Here is a 26,445-nt window from a genome sequence, read left to right as displayed (position 1 = left end):
CCCCAGCTGCAGCAATGCGAAAAAGTCACGATACATTGCAACATGTCATGTGACGCGGTGAGTTTGACACCCATGGGCTATGGGAAGAAGAAATCATTTGTTGCATTTTGAGAGAAGATGATAAAGTTATACTCTTCTATGTTTTCAGTTTGTTTAGTTTTTTTACTGTTGTAATTATAATCTTTAATTAAATTACTATAGAAATTACTAATTGCACTGAAAAAAAGGTACAGAGTAGAATACCATAAGGTCCAGATTTGCTTCTAGTACTCTTGAATATTTGCACAAGGACTGGGACTGAGATGGAAAAAAATACTTATCAAATAGGTAGGTGGCACAAAATTGGGTGAGATAGATAATAACCTTGAAGACAGAAGCAAAAAGCAAAGCAATCTTGATAGAGCAGGGGTGTCAAGCTGCCGGCCCATGGACTGGATGCGTCACACAGAAACTGTGCCCACCCCAGCTCCAGAAAGGGGAAAAAAGTCATGATATGTCGCAAGATGTCACATGACACGGCGAGTGTGACACCCCTGGATTAGAGGAATGAAAATGACAATGAAATTTACAAGAAAAATGCAAAATTCTTAAGAAAAACATGCAAAAGCACATGAGACCTACTTTGGTAAAAATATTACTGTAAGAAAGATGTTAGAATTGTAATTAATCATAAGCAGTAGTATAATCATCAATGACATGACTATGAAAAATGTAGGTTCCATCAACTGAAGTATAGTTTCTGAATCACATAATATGGTTTGCTCAGACTCCACTCTAGTAGTAGATCTCATATATGGTGGCAATGTCCCATTAATCAAAGAAAATAAAATAAAAGTCTACTATTGTTAAGTCTGAAGCCTTAGATTCTATTTTTTCAATATCTGAAATTTAAGGCAATAGATTTTTGTTCTTATAGTATTTTCACTTCCACTTTTCTTAATCCTAATGCTAATGACTAATAAAAAGAGGAACGAGAATAAAACAGTCGTTCAATTAATCTGCATTCCATGACAAACAATAAACACTTGATTTTATTTTAATTATTGAGCCAGTCATAGTCTGTACCAAGTGAATCAGCACTGGAAAAAGTGGGACATGAGCATAAACTATATATATAAATAGTAATTTAATTACCTGATGTTTGTTCTATAGCATGTTATGAAGTCCATCCAGCTGTCATCTTGCAGATCTGTGTGTGTGTGTGTGTGTGTGTATGAGAGAGAGAATCTATACATACATACATTTATTTAGAAAACAGAATACATGGAAATTGAGCAGTTTGTCTAGGACAAGTCTGCTTTTTTTCAGCTTACATGTTGTATTTTATGAACATGCGGTTTATAAATTTTTTTAAGATTTCAGAGCAGTATGAAAAAGTGGCAATTTTAATGGCCCCTAATTTAAATTTGATTTTATACAGTCATTTCTAATGAAAACAATAATTGTTCAACAATAAAAAAATCTTACATTAGGTATCTTACTATGAGGGCCCAAGGCTGCTGCTGAATATGCCCTCAGCGGTACAACTTGGTTTTAGAAAACACTGCTTAAACATAGAGCATCATCAATGTAACTTGGAATGCACTCTAACATAGAGTACAAATTACCAACATTACCAAGTGCAAATCTAACCATCTACATGTAGGGGAAAGTGCAGTGATTATAAATTTGCATGTGGCCTAAAACAAAATCCTCATATAACAGCATCTTTGTTTTGAATGTCTGAATGGCATCACATACAAAGGTGAAAACATAAGATCAGTTATTTGTTTCTTGTACATGTAGCTTTTTTAAAGTACTATGAACTTGAAAAAAAAGTTAGTGTTGGGGTAATCAAATAATCAGGAATTGCAAAATACTATCTGAGCTTACTCTAATGAAGCCATGTGTCTCTCTTCCAGTAGTTTTCGTAAAGCAAACAGAAAAAAGTTGTCCTCTGGTCTTTAGTAAACAATATCACTGCAATGATTCAAGGCTGCCATTGGGTTCCAAATCTGTCCAATATTTTATACACAACTGAACAGTCTACCCACCCACCAGGAAAAGTGCACTTTCAATAACAGTTACAAAAATAGATTGGCACATTGTTGACACAGTGACAATATCAATCACAACCCATCATTGGTTTTGGATCCATTCGTTAGGTGGACATCAGTTCTAGTAGGAAAAGCATCCAGTTCCAAGTGGGTCAACAGGATCATTTTTTTAAAAGAAAAAGTGTAAAAGAAAGGTGCTAATACTCCTCGTTCTTTCGTGAATTATTTGGGCAACCCAGTGAAGTTCTCTTTTGGTCCACAAAGAATTGTATGAATGTTCCACCCACTGTCCACTCACATGCGAACTCATTCAACATTTGCACTTAGTAGTTAAACAGTTTATCTAGCCTGAGAAGTCTTAAGGAATTCACTGTTTTATTTCTACTATCTGGTTGAAAAGCTGCATTGAAAAGAGAAGAAAGGGCACTGGGGTATCTGCATCCCATTTTTTTTCTTCTTTTTTTGCATTTTCAGTAGTAACTTGCTGCTCTTCTGAGCAAAATAGACAATCGTTTTTAAACCCCTCCCCCTTCTTGGAAGGGTAGCCTGTGCTAGGAATTCTGGATCAAACGTCTGTAATGTGGCATCACTTCGTGTTCAGGTAGATGAAGAGCAAATTCCAAGGCCACTAACACCGGGAACTCAAAGGCAATCAACTCTCGCCTATTCAAGCGGAACTTTTCTTCCAGTTTCTGTAACATAGCCAACAATTACAGCTTAGTACCTTAGGATACTAATTGTTATAAAGTACTTACAATAAGTTCCCTAAATTTATTTATACATTAAAATAGTATCTGCCCAACTGGTTTGAGCAGTCAGGGTTGGCACACTCCAGTTTCCATCAATTCAACAATACCACACCAGGACCCTAGAAGTGCATGTTATCCATAGCAGCACATGTCCTCTGGAATCGGCTTCCTCCCAAGATTTGAAAAGCCCCACCCCATGGGTATTTTAAAGGGCCCCGAAGACATGAAAGTTTGCCCAGGATGTTTGGTAAGGATGTTTGACCTTTCTTTCTTTTCCTTCTTGCATGCTCTGTCATCTCTACTCTTTTGTTATGTGTTCATTTTGGTTTTGCACAAATTTATAAACCACCCAGAGTTTCTGGGAGTTGTAGAGCATGCCAATTTAATGATTAGTATTAGTATTAGTATTAGTATTATCAAATACTAAATACTAAATACTGAAGCAGTAGGCGTGAGCTTAAATGGACTCCAGAAGATGGTAGAGGACAGGAAGGCCTGGAGGAACGTTGTCCATAGGGTCGCGATGGGTCGGACACGACTTCGCAACTAACAACAACATTATCAAAATAGAATTTTTGGATCATTTTAATTGTTTTTTCAAGCAAAGGTATTACCTGATGTAATGACCACAGAAGAAAACACAACCCCTTCATCAGAGACATACTTCTTCAGTTTTACGTTTTATGGCAAAAACTAGCGGCCAGAGATACTTACATCTATAAGATGCCTGACTTCATGCTTTTTGATGTCACTGCCAATTTTGGCAGCTAGTAGGACGCATGCTCCAGCACAGAGCTTTCTGTTTTGTTTGTTGAGTTTTCCCTTGAGAGCAAGCTTTTCAAAATAGACAAAGGCCATAGCCACAGTAGGCTCCTCAAACCCACACTCTTCTTGAGCTAGTTTGCGCATTTCTCGCTTCAAGCTGAAAGAGGAAAGGAAGTAGTTATGTTGCCAAAGAAAACTGAAGATAATAACAATGTCTGTAATTTAGAAAGCTTGCCTAAATATACATAGCTGAAATGTTTGTAGTATTATGTTGCACATTATTCTTAGTACATGTAATTATTTATGCCTTCTGAATTTCTGAACATTGAAATGTCCATGTTTGAAATCATAACTATTTACACAGTAATATGCCTGGTATCTTCAAATTTAATTGTGCTGGACAAGGCAAGATTCTAGGTAAGGTAACTAACATAGCAAGGGATTGAATTGCTTAAAAGACTATTTGGCAAGTAGAAATTCTAGTCTAACAGCTCTTTCTTATTCTTGCTGTTCCTACTCTACCTTCCAGAATAGGGTTTCACTGTTCTCTCCAGGCTGAAGGCCACACCTAGCCTTTGGGTCGCATGCTGTGAATCTCCTTGGAAAATATGTGAGGGCCAAGGCAAGAAGTGCTCTTGTTATACTTTCCCCAGTGCAACTGCAAAACTGTAAAAAGGAGGTATATAAATGTATGTGATATGCTGAAACCATTCCAGCTGGTTAACTGGAACTTGGATATAGTCCATGTATTTCCTCAACTATATATAGTGGATTTCTTATAGCTGTTCCTATCATCTAAATGGAGAATGGCCTTTCTAGTAACCAAGTACCGTATATACTTGAGTATAAGCCGACTCGAGTATAAGCCGAGACCCCCAATTTCACTCCCAAAAACTGGGAAAAGTTGTTGACTCGAGTATAAGCCGATCCGCCGTTCTGCAAGCCTCCGCCGCGGAAAGAAGCAGGCAGGCAGGGCGCGGAGGAACGGAGACCTGCCGACGTTTGGGGAGGTTTGGGCGCCTCCCCAAACGTCGGCAGGTCTCCGTTCCTCCGCGCAGACCTGCCGACGTTTGGGGAGGTTTGGGCGCCTCCCCAAACCTCCCCAAACGTCGGCAGGTCTGCGCGGAGGAACGGAGACCTGGGGAGGTTTGGGGAGGCGCCCAAACCTCCCAAAATGTCGGCAGGTCTGCGCGGAGGAACGGAGACCTGGGGAGGTTTGGGGAGGTGCCCAAACCTCCCCAAACGTCGGCAGGAGGAACGGAGACCTGCCGACGTTTGGGGAGGTTTGGGGAGGCGCCCAAACCTCCCCAAACGTCGGCAGGTCTGCGCGGAGGAACGGAGACCTGGGGAGGTTTGGGGAGGCGCCCAAACCTCCCCAAACGTCGGCAGGAGGAACGGAGACCTGCCGACGTTTGGGGAGGTTTGGGGAGGCGCCCAAACCTCCCCAAACGTCGGCAGGTCTGCGCGGAGGAACGGAGACCTGGGGAGGTTTGGGGAGGCGCCCAAACCTCCCCATACGTCGGCAGGAGGAACGGAGACCTGCCGACGTTTGGGGAGGTTTGGGGAGGCGCCCAAACCTCCCCAAACGTCGGCAGGTCTGCGCGGAGGAACGGAGACCTGGGGAGGTTTGGGGAGGCGCCCAAACCTCCCCAAACGTCAGCAGGAGGAACGGAGACCTGCCGACGTTTGGGGAGGTTTGGGGAGGCGCCCAAACCTCCCCAAACGTCGGCAGGTCTGCGCGGAGGAACGGAGACCTGGGGAGGTTTGGGGAGGCGCCCAAACCTCCCCAAACGTCGGCAGGAGGAACGGAGACCTGCCGACGTTTGGGGAGGTTTGGGGAGGCGCCCAAACCTCCCCAAACGTCGGCAGGTCTCCGTTCCTCCGCGCCCTGCCTGCCTGCTTCTTTCCGCTGCGGAAAGAAGCAGGCAGGCAGGGCGCGGAGGAACGGAGACCTGCCGACGTTTGGGGAGGTTTGGGGAGGTGCGCGCGCACCTCCCCAAACCTCCCCAAACTTCGGCAGGTCTCGGACGGCGGTGGCTTGGGAGAGGTGCGCGTGATCCCGGAAGCACCAAAGCCTCGGCCGCGCACAAGTCCTCGGTAAGTTTTTTTGTTGACTGGAGTATAAGCCGAAGTGGAATTTTTCAGCCCAAAAAGTGGGCTGAAAAATTCGGCTTATACTCCAGTATATACGGTAATCAAAATTTGAAACCAGTGATTAAACTTGATTAGTGCTAATCAAAAATGATAAATCATTTTGAGATCTATCCAACCTATGAATCCACCCACCTCTTTCTATGTTTCTGTTGAACAATTCTTACAGGGATTTTTCTCCTATTCTGTTTAAATACTTCTCTGTTCTCCTTTAGTCTAAAGAATCACATCTGTACATTTGCCTAACTATAAGTCTATGAATGCTTCTTTTTCAATCTACATTAGTATTGATTGACTTTATGTTTTTTTCTCCATGTGATTTTCTTGGTAAAAACACAGAAGTGATTTATCATTGCTGTCAACTATGCAGTATGAAATGATACCCTTGCCAATATCACTAAAGTGACCATCTATCTCTGCATCTTCCTATATCAATGCTGCCCAACGTAGGTGTGTAATTAATTTACCTGGGCAGCTGAGATGACCTGCACACCTTGGGTGACTCTGCTAGGAATAACAGCACACACTCCCAACATTCTTCACTTATCCCTCTGAGGAACACTATCAACACAATGAGGCAGCACAGCAGGGGGAGGATGTTAAAAGTAGGGATATTTTAAAAAAGAAAAGTAACAGTGGGATTTGCATGTCAACAAAAAATGAAAAGAAAGCAAGAAATGCACTTTATATCTCGCCTTTATTATTTTTTATAAATAACTCAAGGCAGTGAACATACCTAATACTCTTTCCTTCTCCTATTTTCCCTCTCTGAGGTGGGTGGGGCTGAGAAAGACTGACTATCTCAGTCACCCAGCTAATTTTCAGGCCTAAAGTGGGACTAGAACTCATGGTGTCCAGCCTGGTACCTTAATCACTAAACCAAACTGGCTCTCTACATTTTATATTTCCTGCAATGCTCTTTTTGATCTTTTGCAATTCCCTTTCTTCCCCTCTTACCTCTTTTACCTGCCCAGCAGGCCTTAAAAAAGGCTCCTGCCTGAAATCTGAACTAGCCCTAAGCAAAGGCTTTTGAAAAGAGGCAAAGGGTCACATGCTGCTGAAAGTAGTCATGGTAATCTATTCTTATACATGTTTATATAGGGAAAAATATTTTTTCTATAACCTTTCCTCTGTTAGGTGTGTTTGCGTGCACACATGCACTTGTGGGTGTTTACAGATACAGATGTATATGTACATGTACAGTATATGTATATGTACATGTACATACACACATATATACACATATGCAACATGGAAAGTCTTTGCATAATACTACAAACAACTGAAGACAATCTGCCAATTATCTTGCCTATACATGTCAACTGAAAAGATTATTTACATCTTCACTTTTTCAAACTTAAAATTGTACAGTACAGAAAGTGCTGTAAAATATACTAAAGTAAATTGGTCACAAAAATATTCAGGAGAAACATTCACAGGAAAACATGGGTTTTTGTCAGAGATGAACACCGAAAAAACCCCCAGAAGCTGTGAATTCACATAGAACGACGACAGAATGAACTTAAATTGAGAAAAATGAACAATGGGAAAAATTATATCTGACCTATTTGACAATCCCTAAGCAGTCTTTAATAAAATGCAATTAGGATAAATTGTTCCATCAATTCATCCTGTTAATGAATGTCAATTTTTTGTCTGTCACTCAACTATCCAATAGGAATTTTTTTCTATTTTGTTTACTGCCTTTACAAAAGTCCTCACCTCCCTTATGACTTTCCTTTCAGTATTTATTGTTAATTATTAAAACATTGCAAATCAATAATATCTACTTAGGCCCATGTGCTTCCTATCTTATTTACTCAACATCCTGATCAGGAAGCAGCTGATGGTTTAGTGTCCTTAAAGGTCACTTTGCAGAAAACCTCCTGTTAATGTTTTACCTCCCTATACCAAATGTATCAAAGGGTAGTTCCCTGGGGTTATTACCTTCTTATTTTACTGAGTGTCAACTTGATGTGAGGAAACTTTTCCTTGAAAGTCTCATTCATATCTTTCTTAAGGTCCGATGGCTTCACATAATCAATGACTGTAGTCTGTAATATATGTACAAATACATTACTAATTACAAACAAGATTTAATATCCATTTGGTAGTAGAATCTCTGCCTCTCTCTTTTCCTCTCTTTTTTCAAAAATTACCATAGTAATTATTTTCTAATGCATATCCGTTTCATCACAGAACAATAAAGCAGTTAGTGGCATTTTAAAATCAGTATAAATATCATTGCATAGGCTTTCATAAGCTCAAGATTTCTTATCAATATCCACAAAACAGTGTACATGTGGATGCAGGCATGCATGGACACACACATACACAAATACATTACTAATTACTTTTTCACAATTGGCTGGGCCAAAAAGCAAGGGGCAGCAGTAGGTTTGCATGTAGGCTACTCTGAGTTTTATTGCTGGGAACAATTCTTCAGAGACGTGCCCAGAAGAATTTTTGCAAGGTGTGAAGGTTTTGCTCAAGCCAATCTGGAAGCTGACTATTTACAGTAGCCACAGTGCACTTTGAATGTAAAGTTACTCGTGTACACTCCAGATTGAGTGGTTACAAGACCCTACTGAAGTATTATGTAGTTGAGGATTTATAGGATCTAGTTTATAATTATACTTTAAGCAATTGAATAGATGCCCATAGCGATCAGGCCTATTCCTTGATGCTTCTCTATCACAGCTCATAAGATTTACCAAGAATGGTGGCATGTTAGCTACATATACCTTTAGGAACCCAATTACTCAGACTAGAGGCAAGCAACCTTGTTTATAGACAGAGAAGTCATATTTTTTTAATATGAGATTCCTCAAAGAATCTCATAGTAGCCAGTAATACTGTGTTGTTATGAAAGTGGCAGGGATTCTTGGGAGAAATTTTAGTACAAAACAGATGCATTAAACCTAACAGAGGTTTAGCAAAAGTACTTTATTATTTTCCAAAAAAAAAGCCCCTTACTTCTGTGCTACTGAAAAGGGGTAATTCTGGTATATTTTAATAGCATGATCTTGGATAGTTTAGGAAAACTTTCTACCCCAGGAGGAACTCATTTAATAATTTTTAATACTCAGAGTACTAAATAAAAATAACAATACAAAAATTTGCAATACAATTTACTTCTAACTACATAATTTATGTTTTACAACATCAGAACAATCATTGGCAGGCTAGCAGCAGTCATGGTGCATAAAAATTCCTATCATTGAATGTGTTATTGCTTGAAGCATTATCTCCACACACCCTCCCTCCCTCTCACCCCCCCCCTCACCCCCCCCTCACCCCCTATCTCACAATTTGAGAGAGTTAAGGTCTGCTTTAAGAAGTTGCCAATTTGCAGCTGGTATGTTACATACATTCTGTAAGCCATGGGTTGCTAACCTCTCATCCAAATCCATTTCTAAATCTATCAGCTTCAACCCTGATTATAGTTTTAAATACTACAAGTTATGTATAACAGTAGAGACGGGAATTGGTAGTCTATTGGGAATCATATTCCATGTTGCAGAAGCACCTTATTTATTAATTACTGGGGGTCCCTATTTCAATGATACTAGTCCTACCTGCAGGATTTATAGTGACTTTGGTTCTGCCACATTACTCCTACACAACTAGAGAAGCCACTGAGAACCATGATTTGGATTGTGATGCCATTACTATGTTCATCAGTTCTATCTCTTCACTTTGTCTTAAGAGAAATTCACTGGTGAATACACTGGTGGGCTGGATATAGATCAATACATTGAGTCTGAATCTGACAACTGCTATATACAAATATTATACAAATAGCTCTCAAGTTTGAGAATTAGTGAGAAGGCCTGTATTTTTATTCCTCTAAAGAAACAAGCTTGTACTTTAGGGTCCTCCTTGATCTCAGATAATCAAGAGAGATACATGTATCTTCAATGGTGCTTAGGTTCAGGTTGTCCACTAACAATTATGGGTTATAGTTAATTCTCATATAAATTCTGTCTGTCTGTCTGTCTGTCTGTCTGTCTGTCTGTCTATCTATCTATCTATCTATCTATCTATCTATCTATCTATCTATCTATCTATCTATCTATCACATTCTCCAAACCGAGTGCTCCATTCTCACAATCATTTGGAAAGTTTCTAGTGTTCCCAGATTGAGAAGAGTATGTGAGAAGAGACATACTATTCGGAGAAGAAATGCTGCATGCAAGTTGGAGAATGAGGCCTTCTAAGAACTGGGCTCCTGCCATTCTCCAAATAGTGCAGCCAGTCTTGCAAGATCTGGGGGAACTGGAAGATTTCCAAAGAACCAGAAGAATGCATGTGATCTGGAGAAAGAATGATCAGTGAGGGGAAGAAACCTTAGCATGGCCAACAGATGCCTTGTATACAGTATGTTTAGGCTGGGTGCACTTCGTCAGCAGCAGGAGGAAAACTGTGGAGGTCAGCGGGGCATAGCACAGCCTGCTGAGTGCAGAACAGCAAGGAAACTGGGGCTTTGCACAATGGTGCTGGGGCACCAGGTTGTGATGTGAGGCTTGAGGCAGCATTTATCAGTGGCAGCTGTAACGTTGGAACTGAAGTAGAAGCCACAGATGTAGTGGCAGCTGGCTGAGACTGCTGAAGGCCATGGTCCTCTGCTTCAGCTGTAGTCCCAGTGCTGTGGCTGCCAAGTGCCACTGTGCAGGGCAGCCAAAAGATACAGTCCTGGGGTGATAAGGGGGAGTTGTAGCGCCCCTGCAGTCAATTTGATAAATAACACATGTTACTACATCTGTGATTATTGCCCTTATATTATTGGGAGAAAGAGCAAAACAGAGTTGCCAGAGATTCTTTATGAAGCGCTGAAGTATGCAAAACTTCTCAGACTACAGCTGTAAATTGTATTAATCTTTAAAATATAAAGGGCAAAAAAATATCAAATGACCTGCCTAGTTTTTCATCCCTAAACAGTGTTGAATGTGGTAGACTGTTTACTTTTGAAGACATGAAATATGTTGTTAGCACTTAAATGAAGAACAGCTGGCCAGAGTCCATTGGAACTGGTGGCTATTTATCCTGGCAAACATTCAACTGTTCAGCCAGACATAGCGAGCAGACTAATCCCCTTCAGTGGAATGGAGAAATACTGTAATATGAGGTGCTCCCCGAATGGAGAAATAATATGAGGTGCTCCCCTGCAGCTCAATTTAAGTCCTTTTGAATTTCTGCTGTAACTCACTATTGAGACAAGTCACCACGGAAAATTTCTTGACTATGAAAGCAATTCTAAGTAACTCCTGAGTAAGTTGGAAACAACCTGAAGCAAAATCAAATGCTGGATGTAGTTTCCTAATTTTTTTCAATAATGTTCAAGCTGGAAAAAGATGAAACACAAACTGTAATTTAAAAAAGCATCCTATATGTAAGCTACGTGCAGAGGCTTCTAGATCTGCACAACTATTTCTTTATTTTCCGAATTAATCAACATCAAAGCATTCAGACATGCTATGGTGCAAGAAATTTGTCTATAAATACCATCCTTATATTTAGGTAAGCCTGAAATAAAGTGATGCTACTTTAAAAGCTCCATTAATTTTAGTGCTGGGATTTCTTAAAGCAGTGAGATCTTTTTTCAAGCTTATGTGACATCTAAAATGGTCAGCCTACTTTAACGGATTGCTCAGTGATATTGCCCTTGCATGAAGTCTGAAAAGCTTCCAAATTTCTTTCAGAGTTTTCACTCCTCCATGGCACTTTAGAAAGACAGAATAACGCAATGTATTAATTTTCAAAAAATCATTTTATCCCAAGCAGAAGCCTTTCAGGACTGTTTGCCTGTGTCAGTTCTTGGGTACCTCATCATCTTAAATGCTGTTGTATAATTTAGTGCCAGGTAAAGCTACTTCAGGAGAAATCCAATGTCATTTATTGATACACCTTCCATTCTGTTCTTCCTTCTTCAGAATCCTGAAGAAATGTCCTTCCTCAACATTTGTTGGAAACATTCTGTTGTGATTCAGGGTCAGCCTGTGGGTCCGGCAGCCGGGTCGGATGACTCGGATGACTCAGACGAGGGGGAGGAGGAGGGTGTTGAAGACGAACTTGCTGATGATGGCTTGGAGGCTTCGCAGAGCCCCCAGCCAGGCCCCTCTTCTCAGCTGCGCGAGCCCGACAGTGCGGATGATGATGACCCACAGCTGGCCCTGTTCAAGGACGCCCGACGCAGGAGGCAGTCAAGCAGGAGCAAGCAGAGAAAGGCTGTGGGACTCCTCGGAAGGAGGCACAGGGAGGCCACGCCCTGAACTCTAATAAAGGGAGTGTTTGGGGAAGGGCTGGTTGCTGAAAGCAACCGCTCCGTTTGAGGATCAAAGTTCCGGTATCTTGTTTCATGTTTTGTTGCTTGTTTGTATAATAAATCTTGGCAGACGTTTTCCAGCCTCAGACGCTCTCCAGCCTCTGCCGTTTGTACAGGGGTTGCCTTTCTGCAAGGCCGGTAGCAGGCTGGTACAGAACACATTCTCAATCTACAAGAGTAGATTTGGAAGCAGGGGAAGATGGAGCTGCAGGAGGTAACGTAAATTGTATTCTTCCCCGTGCATCTGACAAACTATTCTGTAATGGAATGGATAGAATGGACTACACTGGAATATAACCTTCTGCCAGATTGTAAACAGATGTATTTCTCAGTACACAAGCTGACAAATACATAACTTTGCCCAAAAATTCTGTTTTTAACCTAGACATAGATTGGTTTAGCTAGCAGCAACTACAATCTATTTTCCTGCTCCTCAAACCCCACGCATAGAGATTTCATATTCCTTGAGAAACAAGTAGGAGAGAAAGAAAACACAGTTTGCATCTGTTGTTTCCCTTTTAAACCACTGTTGAAATGATACATCCCGGAGTGCTATATTCTTAGTATGACTAGTGGAAATACTTTATATAATTTCCCTTCCAAAGTATGCTCCATAAACCTATGCAGTGCCATCAAGGAACATTTCTTTGAATAAATCCAAATGCCTCAAATTTTAAAATTTTGTGGGGTTTTTTTGCCAAATTCTCAGTCCTGATTTTGTTAGACTGCCAACATAATTCTACTCCTCAGACTAGGAACAAAAACTATGAAAACAAGAGTGCAAGAGTGGGATGCTTGAGTACATTGTACAAAAGATGGTTTTCACCACTATTTCAGACCATTCTGTATATTCTACTTCGATCCACCCCATGTATGTATGTATGTTTCTGTCCTCACCCATGAAAGAGAACAATTTTATAAGGCTGCAGCTGCCAAGCTGTAATGACATAAGCCTGCCAACAAATGACTGCTTAATTACAAACCAGATTTCAGCACACAGGGAACAAACTGTTCCATGCTGACACAAGGGCCACTCTCAGTTCAGCACCCTTCCGAAATGTATCAATTAAAATAACTGTAGTCTCCTCAATGTTGCAGATTATTTTGGCTGTTATACAGTGAGCAGAATCCATTGTCATGCTAGTCAAAACCTCCTTGTGCAAGATTTTTTTTTCTCCTCATCCCTGCAGCTTTCTTTCACATATACACCCTCAAGGTCTGCTCCTGATGGCTGACAACTAGAAAGCCAAACAATTTGAGTTAGTTTTATAACTAACTGCTTATACAAATAGATCTACACATAATGCATGTAATAGTAGCTACAATGGAACGACTCATTATCACAATTAGGCCTATGTACACTGTTGGATGTCCAGCTTGTAACTATATGGTATGATTTGCTGGAATATCACATGAACCGGCTCTCAATATCAGCATTTTGATTGTTTTTCTTTTAAAGAATGGTGAGTTATAACTCTTGGCAGCAGCAGAATTTTCTGAAATCTAAATGGATGCTGAAATATGAAATATTACAAGATGCCGATAAACAGAAAAGCAGTATCTCAAGAGTAATAGAGGGCATATAAGAAAACAGGAGAGCAGCTATGCCATAAAAATGTATTAAGTCACACTTGATGTTGCTGAAGCATGAAGAAAAATCAAGTGATATTTCACTGTCCTTTTCTTTCATTGTGAGCACAGTTCTACAAGTGCTATTCCAATTTCAATACAATCATAATAATTTGTTATCCACAGACATAATAGTAATCAAGCCACATAAAAGTCAGAAGTATAACCAATTATTATAACTGAAATGTAACTATCTGTCACGTTATTGAGTATTATACTCACCATATAGGAAGGAAATATCAGTACCCGCTTGTGCTTTCCACATGGCCACTGAGGATCATCTAGAAGATCAGGGTTGTACTCAGTATAATCTCCCAAGTCACTGCCTATGAAGATTATTAATAAAAGGAAGCAACTGCATGAGACCTAAAACAGCAGCAGTCAAATGGATAGTCAAATTATATAATATTGTCTGCCTTCATTTTTGTATCTGAAATCTTTAATACTAAATGGGGTGAGCTAGGGTATAAAGCTGATATAGTTTCCAATAACAATTTAGAAAAGAGCTGAAGTAGATCAGTGGATATAGGTACAAGAAATGTTAAGTAAAAAAATCACATGATGTAAATCGGAAAAAGAAGGCTTCCTAAATGATAAACCATGAATTTCATATCAGCTCTATTATTAGATCAATGTAGAGGCTAACAAAACTAAGATATTTTTTCACATCATGTTTGAGGAAAATAAACTTACTGGAGACTGTATAATATTAGTGAAATGCTTGATCTACAAATAGCTTTGCTACAATAAGTGAGCATCTAGAATGAGCAAAGTTGCTTAGACACAAAATGCGTTAGCTTTTGGCCATATGCTAAAGCAAGGCGTCCCATCAATATCAACAGCTCTTGCAAGATTCATGAATGATATCATGATTTGATTTCATACTATAACAGAGGAAAAACACAATGCATGAGGTATGTAGAATGTACTCAAAGTAGCTTTGTGACATAAGTTCATAAATGGCCAATTAGATCATGTGTGCACATACTATTAATAGGCTACCTGTATCAATGCTCCCTTGGGTGCTATTAGCTCTTCCCAATGAAAGGCTACGATGGCTTGCATTACGAAATTGTGAAAAGGATGAGGTCGAGTCTATCGTGTTTCTCCGTGCCCCCAATGCATTGGTTGGAAAGAGAAACTGGGTATAAGAAACAGTCTAATCAAGAAGAAAAGAAAAAATATTCAAGTTGAGAGAACACATCATAGAAGATGAACAGGAAGCTATTTATAGAAACATACTTCTACACAATTCAGCTTGACTATATCGATAGTTAGCAGTAAATTCCATTAAATGCAGTGAAGCTTACTCCCTCTGGAAGAGGATTAATGATTTTAGCATAAATTAACAAATGAACTGAATAATCTAATGTTGTTTAGTAATAACCACTCATTTCTCCAAAGATGATAATTTGAATGTAGTTTATAATTTCAGAGATTATATTTTGAAGAAGTACCCATACCTTTCCATTAGCTCCTAATTCCACACCTTCAAGGCCAACTATATCTTTCAAGCAAACACCTGCAGTAGAATGACATTGCCTTCCACCTTCTGTTTTCATATCTCTGTGAAATAAAATCAGCAATGAATATAGTTTTTAGAATTATGTGGAAATGCTGAATTTGAAAATGACCCTGTTTGTTACTTCTATAGTTTTGTGCAAGAGAAAAATGAGGGAAATAAAGAATGCAATAAAATATCTTCAAATTCATGTAAAATTTCAGTCAAGGTCAGGAAATGTTTGGAAGAAATATATAATCTATTAATTCACAACAGCCATTCATAACGTCTGCTATCTCCAGATGACAACATGGAGTTAAAATAAATACTTGTAGCTCTTTGCTACTATATCTTGGTCATTTTGTTTTTTGCTACCAAGTTATAGTAATTTTAGTGGGTTAAATAGATTACATTTTGTGCAAGTTATAGATAGAAATGCAAAAGAAACAAACAACAGCAAAAATTCAGTAATATATTTACATATCTGGAATATTTTTACTAAATGTTTCACTATATACTTGAAAATGGAAAATGATTTATTTTTACAGTAAAAATAAAAAAACCTTTAAAAAACCCCAAAGAAATCCTGTTACATATCAATACCACAACCATGAATTCTTCTAAAAATTGTTATGAATTTAGGAACTATATTGTGTGGATGTAGGTCTATTCACAAATATTTTCCATTTAACTGAAGAAATAGCAAACACTCTTATAAAAATTTCCTTTGTGCCTACAGATATTTCCCTTTACTGGAATAAATGGGGATATTTAATTTTTTTAATTTTAATTCCATTTATATCCCGCCCTTCTCCGAAGACTCAGGGCGGCTTTACAAACTTAGCAGTAGCCTTCATTCTATGTATATGCCTCCTTATTAGGGCTTTCACACACACACCAAGCGGCATTATTACAAAGTCAGCTTAATTGCCCCCAACAATCTGGGTCCTCATTTTGCCTACCTCGGAAGGATGGAAGGCTGAGTCAACCTTGAGCCTGGTGGGATGTGAACCTGCAGTAATTGCAGGCAGCTGGTGTTACTTACTTAAGGAGGCATTAGCCCACTGCTCCACCAAGGCTCATATCTATACATGAGCATCTACAAAGGACAGGGAAACAAATGACTAGAATGCCAACTCCACCTCTTCATGCAACATTGTGATGCAAGTATGAAAGGCCAGAGCTTGTGCTGAGACATCAAAGCACATGACCATTTTGCTATATTGTTGCTGGCTGATGACACCTATGTATCTATAGCCAGAGGAGCATATATTGATTGGGTTCACAGATCAGGCTAAACCATGGTGTGAATTATTTTATTTTGCTTAGTGTTCTGTGCAAATTCAATTAAATGCCCAGAATCATTTGCTATGAGATGGGCAGCAAATAAATTCAATATATAAATAAGGTTAAAAGTCATGATTTACTGTTTTCTATATGTAAAGCCAGCTTACTGATAAAGCAAACTTTACATTAGCATAAATCAAGCCACTGAATGACAGCCTTGGTGGAGCAGTGGGCTAATGCCTCCTTAAGTAAGTAACACCAGCTGCCTGCAATTAGTGCAGGTTCGCATCCCACCAGGCTCAAGGTTGACTCAGCCTTCCATCCTTCTGAGGTAGGTAAAATGAGGACCCAGATTGTTGGGGGCAATTAAGCTGACTTTGTAATAATGCCGCTTGGGGGGTGTATGAAAGCCCTAATAAGCAGGCATATACATAGAATGAAGGCTACTGCTAAGCTTGTAAGCCGCCCTGAGTCTTTGGAGAAGGGCAGGATATAAATGGAATTAAAATAAATAAATAAATAAAATATGATGAAAAAAAGAACTTAATTAAAGGGAATTGGGTGTTTTTTGGTTAGTTAAGGCCTCCTTAACCTTAGTTTTGTGTTACAAAACAGCTTCATTAGGTAACTAATGCCCATGGATAGACCCTTCCCTTGAAAATCACATTTTAAATGTTCTACTGTCATCAGATTTTATGGTATACTTGAAAAATAGCTCTTGATCTAAACCATTTTGTCATTATTGTGATAAAAGATCCTGGCAATTACTGTTGGAGGAAAAACCACACACAAGGGAATAGTAAACACTTCTTTTCGCTGTCTAATAAAAATGTCCCCCTTCTGAGACTACTTCATACCTCATTCATTTCATTTGACTAAAATACCACATGTTTTGTCCTTGTTCCCTAAATTACTTTTAGGAGGCCATAGTGTTACTTTCATTTGTTGTTGTTAGTTGCGAAGTCGTGTCCGACCCATCGCGACCCTATGGACAATGTTCCTCCAGGCCTTCCTGTCCTCTACCATCTTCTGGAGACCATTTAAGCTCACGCCTACTGCTTCAGTGACTCCATCCAGCCACCTCATTCTCTGTCGTCCCCTTCTTCTATTGCCCTCAATCTTTCCCAGCATTAGGCTCTTCTCCAGTGAGTCCTTCCTTCTCATTAGATGGCCAAAGTATTTGAGTTTTAGCTTCAGGATCTGGCCTTCTAAAGAGCAGTCAGGGTTGATCTCCTCTAGGACTGACCGGTTTGATCGCCTTGCAGTCCAAGGGACTCGCAGGAGTCTTCTCCAGCACCATAGTTCAAAGGCTTCAATTCTTTGGCGCTCAGCCTTTCTTATGGTCCAGCTTTCACTGCCATACATTGCAACTGGGAAGACCATAGCCTTGACTATACGCACTTTTGTTGACAGGGTGATGTCTCTGCTTTTTAGTGTGCTGTCTAGATTTGCCATGGCTTTCCTCCCAAGGAGCAAGCGTCTTTTTATTTCTTGGCTACAGTCCCCATCTGCAGTGATCTTGGAGCCCAGGAAAATAAAATCTGTCACTACCTCCATTTCTTCCCCATCTATTTGCCAGGAATTGAGAGGGCCAGATGCCATGATCTTGGTTTTCTTAATGTTTAGTTTCAACCCAAGTTTTGCACTCTCCTTCTTCACTCGCAACAAGAGGCTCTTTAGTTCCTCTTCACTTTCTGCCATTAGAGTGGTATCATCTGCATATCTTAGGTTGTTGATGTTTCTTCCGGCAATCTTAATTCCAACTTTTGATTCATCTAGCCCTGCCTTTCTCATGATGTGCTCTGCATATAAGTTAAATAGGCAAGGCGACAGTATACAGCCTTGCCGGACTCCTTTCCCAATTTTGAACCAATCAGTGGTTCCGTGTCCAGTTCTCACTGTTGCTTCTTGGCCTGCATATAGGTTTCTCAAGAGACAAATAAGATGGTCTGGTATGCCCATCTCTTTAAGGACTTGCCAGAGTTTGTTATGATCCACACAATCAAAGGCTTTAGCATAGTCAATGAAGCAGAAGTAGATGTTTTTCTGGAACTCTCTAGCTTTCTCCATGATCCAGCGTATGTTAGCAATTTGATCTCTAGTTCCTCTGCCTCTTCGAAATCCTGCCTGTACTTCTGGTAGTTCTCGATCCACATACTGCTGGAGTCTAGCTTGTAGAATTTTAAGCATAACTTTACTAGCATGAGAAATGAGTGCAATGGTGCGATAGTTTGAACATTCTTTGGCACTGCCTTTCTTTGGAATTGGAATGTAAACTGATCTTTTCCAATCCTGTGGCCACTGTTGAGTTTTCCAAATTTGCTGGCAAATTGAGTGAAGCACTTTTACTGCATCGTCTTTTAAGATTTTGAATAGCTCAGCTGGAATACTGTCACCTCCACTAGCTTTGTTGTTGCTCAGCTTTTCTAAGGCCCACTTCACTTCACATTCTAGGATGTCTGGCTCGAGCTCAGTGACCACCTCATTGTGATTATCAGGGACATTAAGCTCATTCTTGTATAGTTCTTCTGTGTAATTTTGCCACCTCTTCTTAATCTCTTCTGCCTCTGTTAGGTCCCTGCCATTTTGGTCCTTTATCATGCCCATTTTTGCATGAAACGTTCCCTTCATCTCTCCAATTTTCTTGAAAAGATCTCTGGTCCTCCCTATTCTATTGTTTTTTTCTATTTCTTTGCATTGTTCATTTAAGAAGGCATTCTTATCTCTTCTAGCTATTCTTTGGAATTCTGCATTTAATTGGGCGTATCTTTCTTTTTCTCCCTTGCCTTTCGCTTCCCTCCTTTCCTCAGCTATTTGCAAAGCTTCCTCAGACAGCCATTTTGCTTTCTTGCATTTCTTTTTCTTTGGGATGGTTTTGGTTGCTACCTGTTGTACAATGTTGCGAACCTCTGTCCATAGTTCTTCAGGCACTCTGTCTATCAGATCTAATTCCTTAAATCTATTTGTCACCTCTACTGTATATTCAACAGGGATATGATTTAATTCATACCTGACTGGCCTAGCGCTTTTCCCTACTTTCTTTAATTTAAGCCTAAACTTTGCAACAAGAAGCTCATGGTCTGAGCCACAGTCAGCTCCTGGTCTTGTTTTTACTGACTGTATAGAGCTTCTCCATCTTTGGCTGCAGAGCATATAGTCAATCTGATTTCTGTGTTGACCGTCTGGTGATGTCCATGTGTAAAGCCGTCTCTTGGGTTGTTGGAAAAGAGTGTTTGCTATGACCATCGTATTCTCTTGACAAAATTCTATCAGCCTGTGCCCTGCTTCATTTTGTACTCCAAGGCCAAACTTGCCTGTTATTCCAGTTATCTTTTGGCTTCCTACTTTAGCATTCCAATCTCCCATGATGATAAGGACATCATTTTTGGGTGTTAGTTCTATAAGGTGCTGTAGGGCTTCATAGAACCGGTCAATTTCATCCTCTTCAGCACTGGTGGTTGGGGCATAGACTTGGACTACTGTGATATTGAATGGTTTGCCTTGGATTCGAACTGAGATCATTCTGTCATTTTGAGGGTTGTATCCCAGTATTGCTTTTCCTACTTTTTTATTGACTATGAAGGCTACTCCATTTCTTCTGAGGGATTCTTGCCCGCAGTAGTATACCTGATGGTCGTCTGAATTAAATTCACCCATTCCTGTCCATTTTAGTTCGCTGATACCTAAGATGTCGATGTTTAGTCTTGTCATCTCTTGTTTGACCACGTCCAGCTTTCCTTGATTCATGGATCTTACATTCCAGGTTCCTATGGAGAAAGAATCTTTACAGCATCGGACTTTCCTTTCACCACCAGACATATCCACAGCTGAGCGTCCTTTCGGCTTTGGCCCAGTCGCTTCATTCTTTCTGGCGCTACTAGTACTAGCCCTCTGCTCTTCCCCAGTAGCATATTGGACGCCTTCCAACCTGAGGGGCTCATCTTCCGGCGTCATATCGTTTTGCCTTTTGGTACTGTCCATAGGGTTTTCATGGCAAAGATACTGGAGTGGGTTGCCATTTCCTTCTCCAGTGGATCACGTTTTGTCAGAACTCTCTGCTATGACCTTTCCGTCTTGGGTGGCCCTTCACGGCATAGCTCATAGCTTCATTGAATTACGCAAGCCCCTTCGCCACGACAAGGCAGTAATCCATGAAGGGGGTTACTTTCATATCTCTTAGTATAAACAAACATTATTAGGCATTCATGGTAGAAATTCTAGATAACATTAACATTAAAACAACCATATACTTGAAACCATGTGAAATAACTCATAATTTTACTTATCACACAAAAAACACTGCCCTGAAAGTTCAAAAAGTTAACCAAGTAAATACAACAGAAGGAAATCACAAGACAGTAACAACTTATCTGGAAGAAGTTAAGAATTTATTATTCATTATTTATTTATTCTCCAGTTGTACAGTATTTTCTGAAGAGTGACTTCTTAAAGAAAAATTCATTTTGTGAAAAATGTATAAAACACCTTGTTTCTAACAGAATACCTGGTGACTGGATTGCTGGACATTAATGTTTCTCTTAATTTTGTATCATTTGAACTCAGGGAGAAACACTGCATCACATTTATTTTCATTTTGATTAAAATATACTTCATGTTAAGGTGTGTCCATTTAGCTTTCGTTTTTAATTGTTTAATTGTGAAACAGTGGTACAAACCTGTATTTATATTTTATCTTTTCTTGAATTAGATGTAACATGCTTGCAACAGGAATCACTTATGAGAACATTAAATATTCTTTAATAAACACTGCTGAGTCAAAAGTCAAGGCCTGGTTCATCATTCTAATAGTCTTCCTCTCATTGCCAATATTTTTAGAGTTTCTGAAATTCTTTAGTATGTTCTGTTTTCTCTCTATTTTATCAAGATTCTTCTTCATAACATGAATTCAGATTATCAGTGATCTATTTACAAACAACATCACAACATCAAACAGCCAGCCAGAATTATTACTAAGATGTTAGGGCAAGAATGCCAGTTCATCATAAGGGAATGTTTCCTATACAATATAGTATGGTGTGGTTTTCTATCTTGATGACTAGAAATAGAGAAGGCTTGAAGAGCAAATTGGAGAAGGAAGAGCAGTGGTGGCTAAAAATGCAATACAAGTGCAAGGCAATAAAATTGTTCAAACGTATGTTTTATTCTATCATCTAGATACAGGGTTGGAAAATCAGGTGCATTTTTCAGTTCAATCCTTCAATTTATCTCTTTACTTATACAAGAAAGTTCATGTTTATAAATATGTTCTTTCTCTTATATACAGTGGTACCTCGATACCCATTGTTAATTGGTTCTGAAAAGCGCGATGAGTAGTAAAAATGAGTGCCAAACAAACCACATGACTTACCATATGACCAGTTATTTTGGCCAGGAAGGACTTTCTGTCTGTCTCTTTTCCTATGTCAGTGACCTTTTCAGAATGGCTGACTTCCTGTCCATTCTCTGCAGCCTTCCCCCTTTTCCTATTGCAGTGTGTCAAGTACCAAACAACAACAAGTACCAGAACAACAATTTCTCATCAAAATGCATCTATACCAGATTCAATGAGTTTTGAAGCAATCAAGTACCAAGGTACCACTCTACTATTCAAAGTTAAATTCAACTGCTTGTCTTCCATGGATTGTGTGATTTCAACGTATTATTTTTAAGATAACAATAACCAATAAACTTCTAGATTAGAGAGAACACATCAGTGTGATGTGAAGAAAAAACACTGTTCAAAAACATGGATTAGCATTCAGAATGAATCAGTCCATAGTAAAAAACGAATCAGTATTTTTGTGTTTCCCTTGGCCATGGCGAGTTGATCATGGTGAGTTGTCCCATTGTGTGCAAAGACAGCATTACATGAAAGCTATCTTTGCACACAATGGGACAACTCACCATGATCAACTCGCCATGGCCAATTTGCCGTGGGGCAACTTGCCACAGGACAATTCAACAAATATAAAAGTTACATTAATTTCAAGAGAACTGTGGTCAATAATAATATAATAAAAAATCAATCCATAAATATAAGAGTTACAATATTTTTGATGAAAACATAAGTTGCCATAATAAAAGTAACTAAATGAAACAATTAATACAGCTTCGAATTGTCCTGTGGCGAGTTGTCCCATGGTAAATGCCATGATGGGTGCCTAAAATGTGATCACATGACTGTGGAGAAGCTTGAATCTGGGTCATTAGTGCTGAGGGCCTGAGAAGGTCTGTGGTACTTTCAACAGTTGCTAAGCGACCAGTCTTAAGTTGAGGACTACCTATATAAGTACATTATTATGTCCTTTTCTGTTGCAGGATTGAGAAGCATCATTCTTCTAAAGCTAGTAGTTGCTCTGAGAGATTATTATCATTAATGATCAATCTTCTAAAGCAAAGAAATCTTAAATTACTCCTCTAAAATCTTCAGTCCTAATAATTATTAGCTTCTACTTTCTTTCCTGGTTAATAGTTTTTTCACTGTAATAATTAGCAATTAAATGCAAAGAAGCAGTTAACAGTACTTACAATTTGACCTGAAGATGATTTGCAGTCAGAATAACTTCCCTTTTAATATGCATCATACAAGTACCTAATTCCTGTACCTTTAACTGCACCTTTTACTTATCAATTGTTTGGCTTTATTTATTATTTATTTTATTTAATATATTTATTTGCCACCCATCTCATTTTGAAGCAACTCTGGGCAGTTTACAGCAGTAAAAGCATTAAAATAATAAAGTATAAATATTTTTAAAACAATAAAAATGGAAATTACAATGAAAAATGGAATTATAGTTAAAAGAGAAAACAGGATGTTGGGGTGGGTGGGGAAGTGGGATCACTTCTCAAGTCATGAACCACCTCTAGTGTGAAGCTCTCCCGTGGGGGCCCCTATCCATCTGGCAGAGCCAGGTGTTCAGGCCCTTCCAGAAAGTCAGAAGAGTGGGAGGTGATCTCACCTCAGAGGTTAAGTTATTCCAAAGGGCAGAAGCCACGGCAGAGAAGGCTCTTCTCCTCAACCCCGCCAGCTGGAATTCCTTGAGTGATGGGGCCCACAGCATGCTTCCTCTGCTGGCGGGCGTAGGTTAGGCCAGTCCCAGTGGGGTGAGACGGTTGATATCTACTTTTCCATGGAGCATATGCTAACTCAACACAGAACCAGCTGCTCTTTTCAACAACTGTATCAACGTTCACAGGATAGCCATTCATGTTATACCAGCACTGATTAGACTTTCATTTTTAATCTACTTTATCTTACAAAAAAGAGAGCAATTATTGTCAAATTGCAGTTCTAATTAATTTGGCTTCAAAATCTTTAGGAAACAGAGGCTATTACTGAGCTTCTTGTTAATCTTTATTCATCCTTTGTGCTACAGCATATTTGGTTTTAGAAGAAAAAGGAAAAATAATAAAATGCCCGAAGAACATCTGTTCTATATTTACATGTTTATTAAAGTATGTTTAATATAGAGAATACTTTTACCCTGAAATATAACCCCTTGTTGAATTGTTCTTAATGTTCTTCTACTGAAGAGTGAGAAGAGAACTGTGACAAGGACATTTCTAATCTTTCCACATCACTATTTCTTGCTTGATTATAATGGGTCCCTTTCTATCTAAGGAGGCAAATCCCAAATGCTGCAAAGTAATTATATCTGTAAATGTTTTCCATCAAAAACAAACTTTATTTATATATTTATTCAAATTTATAGGCTGCCTGACTCTCAAATTACTCTGGATGTCTTACAGCTAAAAACCAACTAATTAAAAAAAATACAACTAGAAGACCAAAGACAAAGAACCAAACTCACAAAACCAAACCAAACTGGAGTTCCAGAAGGCCTGGGAAAACAAGCAGGTCTTCAACAATTTTCAGCTGAACAGAGATTGTTATTAAGTTAAGGTATCCTTTTCCTGAAATGACAGCTGTGGCATCCATATTGCAAGTCACACTTAATGTATGCTCAAAAAAAAAACTATGAAAAGGTATACATACCCAACATGGCTACAATCCCGATATGGCAGCACTGAAAATATGCTGCAGAAGGATCTTCTGCCACTAATAAGGACTATTCTAGAAGGCAAACAAGATAAAGGATATGATCTAGAGTAGAATATCCAGCAATTCAGAATGGTCTCATAAACCTACTTCTCACTCTTCTTTTTCTTTCATGTTACCTTGCTACTATTCCTGTCTTTGCTCTATGTATTTTACATGCCATTCCTTCCTCCAGGTTTCCCCAAAGTAAAATCCTGTGAGGTAGGTTAGCCTTAGGGATAGCTCAAATCACCAAGTGAGCTTCCAAGGCTGGGGATGATTGTGAACTTGGCCCTCACAGGATCTGATACAACACTTTTAATTCCTGCATGATCACAATGCCTGTCTATTATTTTGCTGTGGGCAAAGAATTTTCAAATGTCAAAATCCATCTTCCCCTGCTCATTTAATAACATCAGATGCAAGTCCAAGCATCTGAATTTGTAAAATACAAGTACAGCTCATCATCTCCTTTTGGAAGGGGCAGCCAGTCCTTTGAAAGAGTGTAGCATTAATCATATCATTAGTGGGAGAAAGGGAGGCCTGTTCTCTGTATTTCAAACAAGCACAACCAATGCAGAACAGAATACTGTAAACATTATTAACACTGAGCTTTAAAAATGCTATGTCTAAGGAACAATGAAAGTACAGACTGGGCAGGAGATAAGAAAGATAAGAAAGTAAGGAGTTGGCCCTGGGTCAGGTCACCATAAAAGTTTCAGCAAACCCCCCAATCCAGCTGTCATATTTTTGTCTCTCTCATTATGTTTAAATATCTGACAAGATACTCCACAGGAAGCTACTAATGTGACAGCTGATTGTCTTTTTTTAAAGCAAAATGCTGTGCCAGAGATGTTTGAGAAAGAAATGATTTTTTTCTGCCTGTGTTCATAAAGATAACAATAGGTAAATCCTGCTGAGCAGATGACAGTACAGATATTTAACAGCTACCAAATCTAACATCAAACAGATGGCTTCACTATTTTGTGTTTTCATTCAAAAAATAAAAGTACTACAATTTAGAAGAGACATTAAACTTACAACAATAGTCTGATATTCCAACCTGTTCAAACTATGCAATCTAGTATCAAAGTATGCAATGAAATTTTGCAAAGTTTCTAACTGAGAACACAGGTGGCACTGTAGTAAATTACTACACAGAATGACTGCTACATTAGATGCTAATCTCTTAGGAATGTTCATTTAATCCATAGGAATTGTACTTCATGAAGCATTAACACTGAACTTTCATTCACCCTTTAGTTAACTTGTTATTACTCTGCACTGGTGATCATGAACTACATATTTTAATTGCAAGAAGAGTAGAAAAAGCATAAAGCAAAATGCAAGGAGAGCAATCAAGAGACTGGTCATATGTTCATGACTATGATCATCACATCTGGACTGCAAAAACCTGTGCAGTGATTGGATGAGAATAAAGAGTAAGAATCTCCCTACTACCTACTGTTGGCACTATGCTTACTCATAACAAAGTTCAATATCTAATTGAAGTTAGCAAAAGAAACCCAAGGTATTACACTAGCCTTACTTATTAGAAGCAGTTGACCACAGGAAAGGATTTTAAAGAATCTTCATCTAAGTTCTTTAAAGGGACACATACAATAGAAATACCGCTGTGAATGTGGTAGTAGGGACTAGGAAAATCAAATAGTAGGGAAGGAGAAATAGTTCACTATAAGAAACTCTGGCAATCAAAACCAACCCTGCTGGACTAGACATGAAAACAATCTTTCTTCGTAGAAACCAGCCTGCCTGTTATTATATAACAAATATTCTAATCTCATTGTGAAATAATGCTTCTAAATTAAAGACCTTCTGTTGTTAGTCATGTACTGAAGTCTATCTTGCAGCAAACTGGCAATACAAATGGATAAAATAAGGAAGCAGATTTCATAAATACAATTCCTTATTTCTAAGGATTTGGAAGTCACTGCTGATTG

The 26,445-nt window shown here is 39.0% G+C and overlaps 1 protein-coding gene across 3 annotated transcripts in view; it reads right to left on the bottom strand.

The window, feature by feature from the left end:
* The window catches only part of CABLES1 (Cdk5 and Abl enzyme substrate 1), a 76,283-nt gene that overhangs the window by 9,507 nt on the left and 40,331 nt on the right, over window positions 1-26,445 (bottom strand). The window contains exons 4-10 of one of the 3 annotated variants that reach the window (XR_014026006.1): window positions 24,443-24,520; window positions 15,119-15,221; window positions 14,658-14,814; window positions 13,878-13,981; window positions 7,649-7,755; window positions 3,500-3,707; window positions 1,135-2,728 (exon numbers count right to left, since the gene is read on the bottom strand). Coding sequence is in view for 2 of the 3 variants with exons in the window: in XM_081324438.1 (XP_081180564.1) it covers window positions 2,588-2,728; window positions 3,500-3,707; window positions 7,649-7,755; window positions 13,878-13,981; window positions 14,658-14,814; window positions 15,119-15,221; window positions 24,443-24,520 (898 nt within the window). In the remaining variant the exon portion in view is untranslated. Of the gene's footprint in view, window positions 1-631; window positions 2,729-3,499; window positions 3,708-7,648; window positions 7,756-13,877; window positions 13,982-14,657; window positions 14,815-15,118; window positions 15,222-24,442; window positions 24,521-26,445 lie in introns of those variants that run through there. The other 2 variants (XM_081324438.1, XM_081324439.1) reach the window with 2 other exon arrangements.

This window comes from Vipera berus (assembly GCF_964194415.1).
Source record: "Vipera berus genome assembly, chromosome: 3".
Classification (NCBI taxonomy): Eukaryota; Metazoa; Chordata; class Lepidosauria; order Squamata; family Viperidae; genus Vipera; species Vipera berus.
This window is presented reverse-complemented; position numbering and strand designations above follow the sequence as displayed.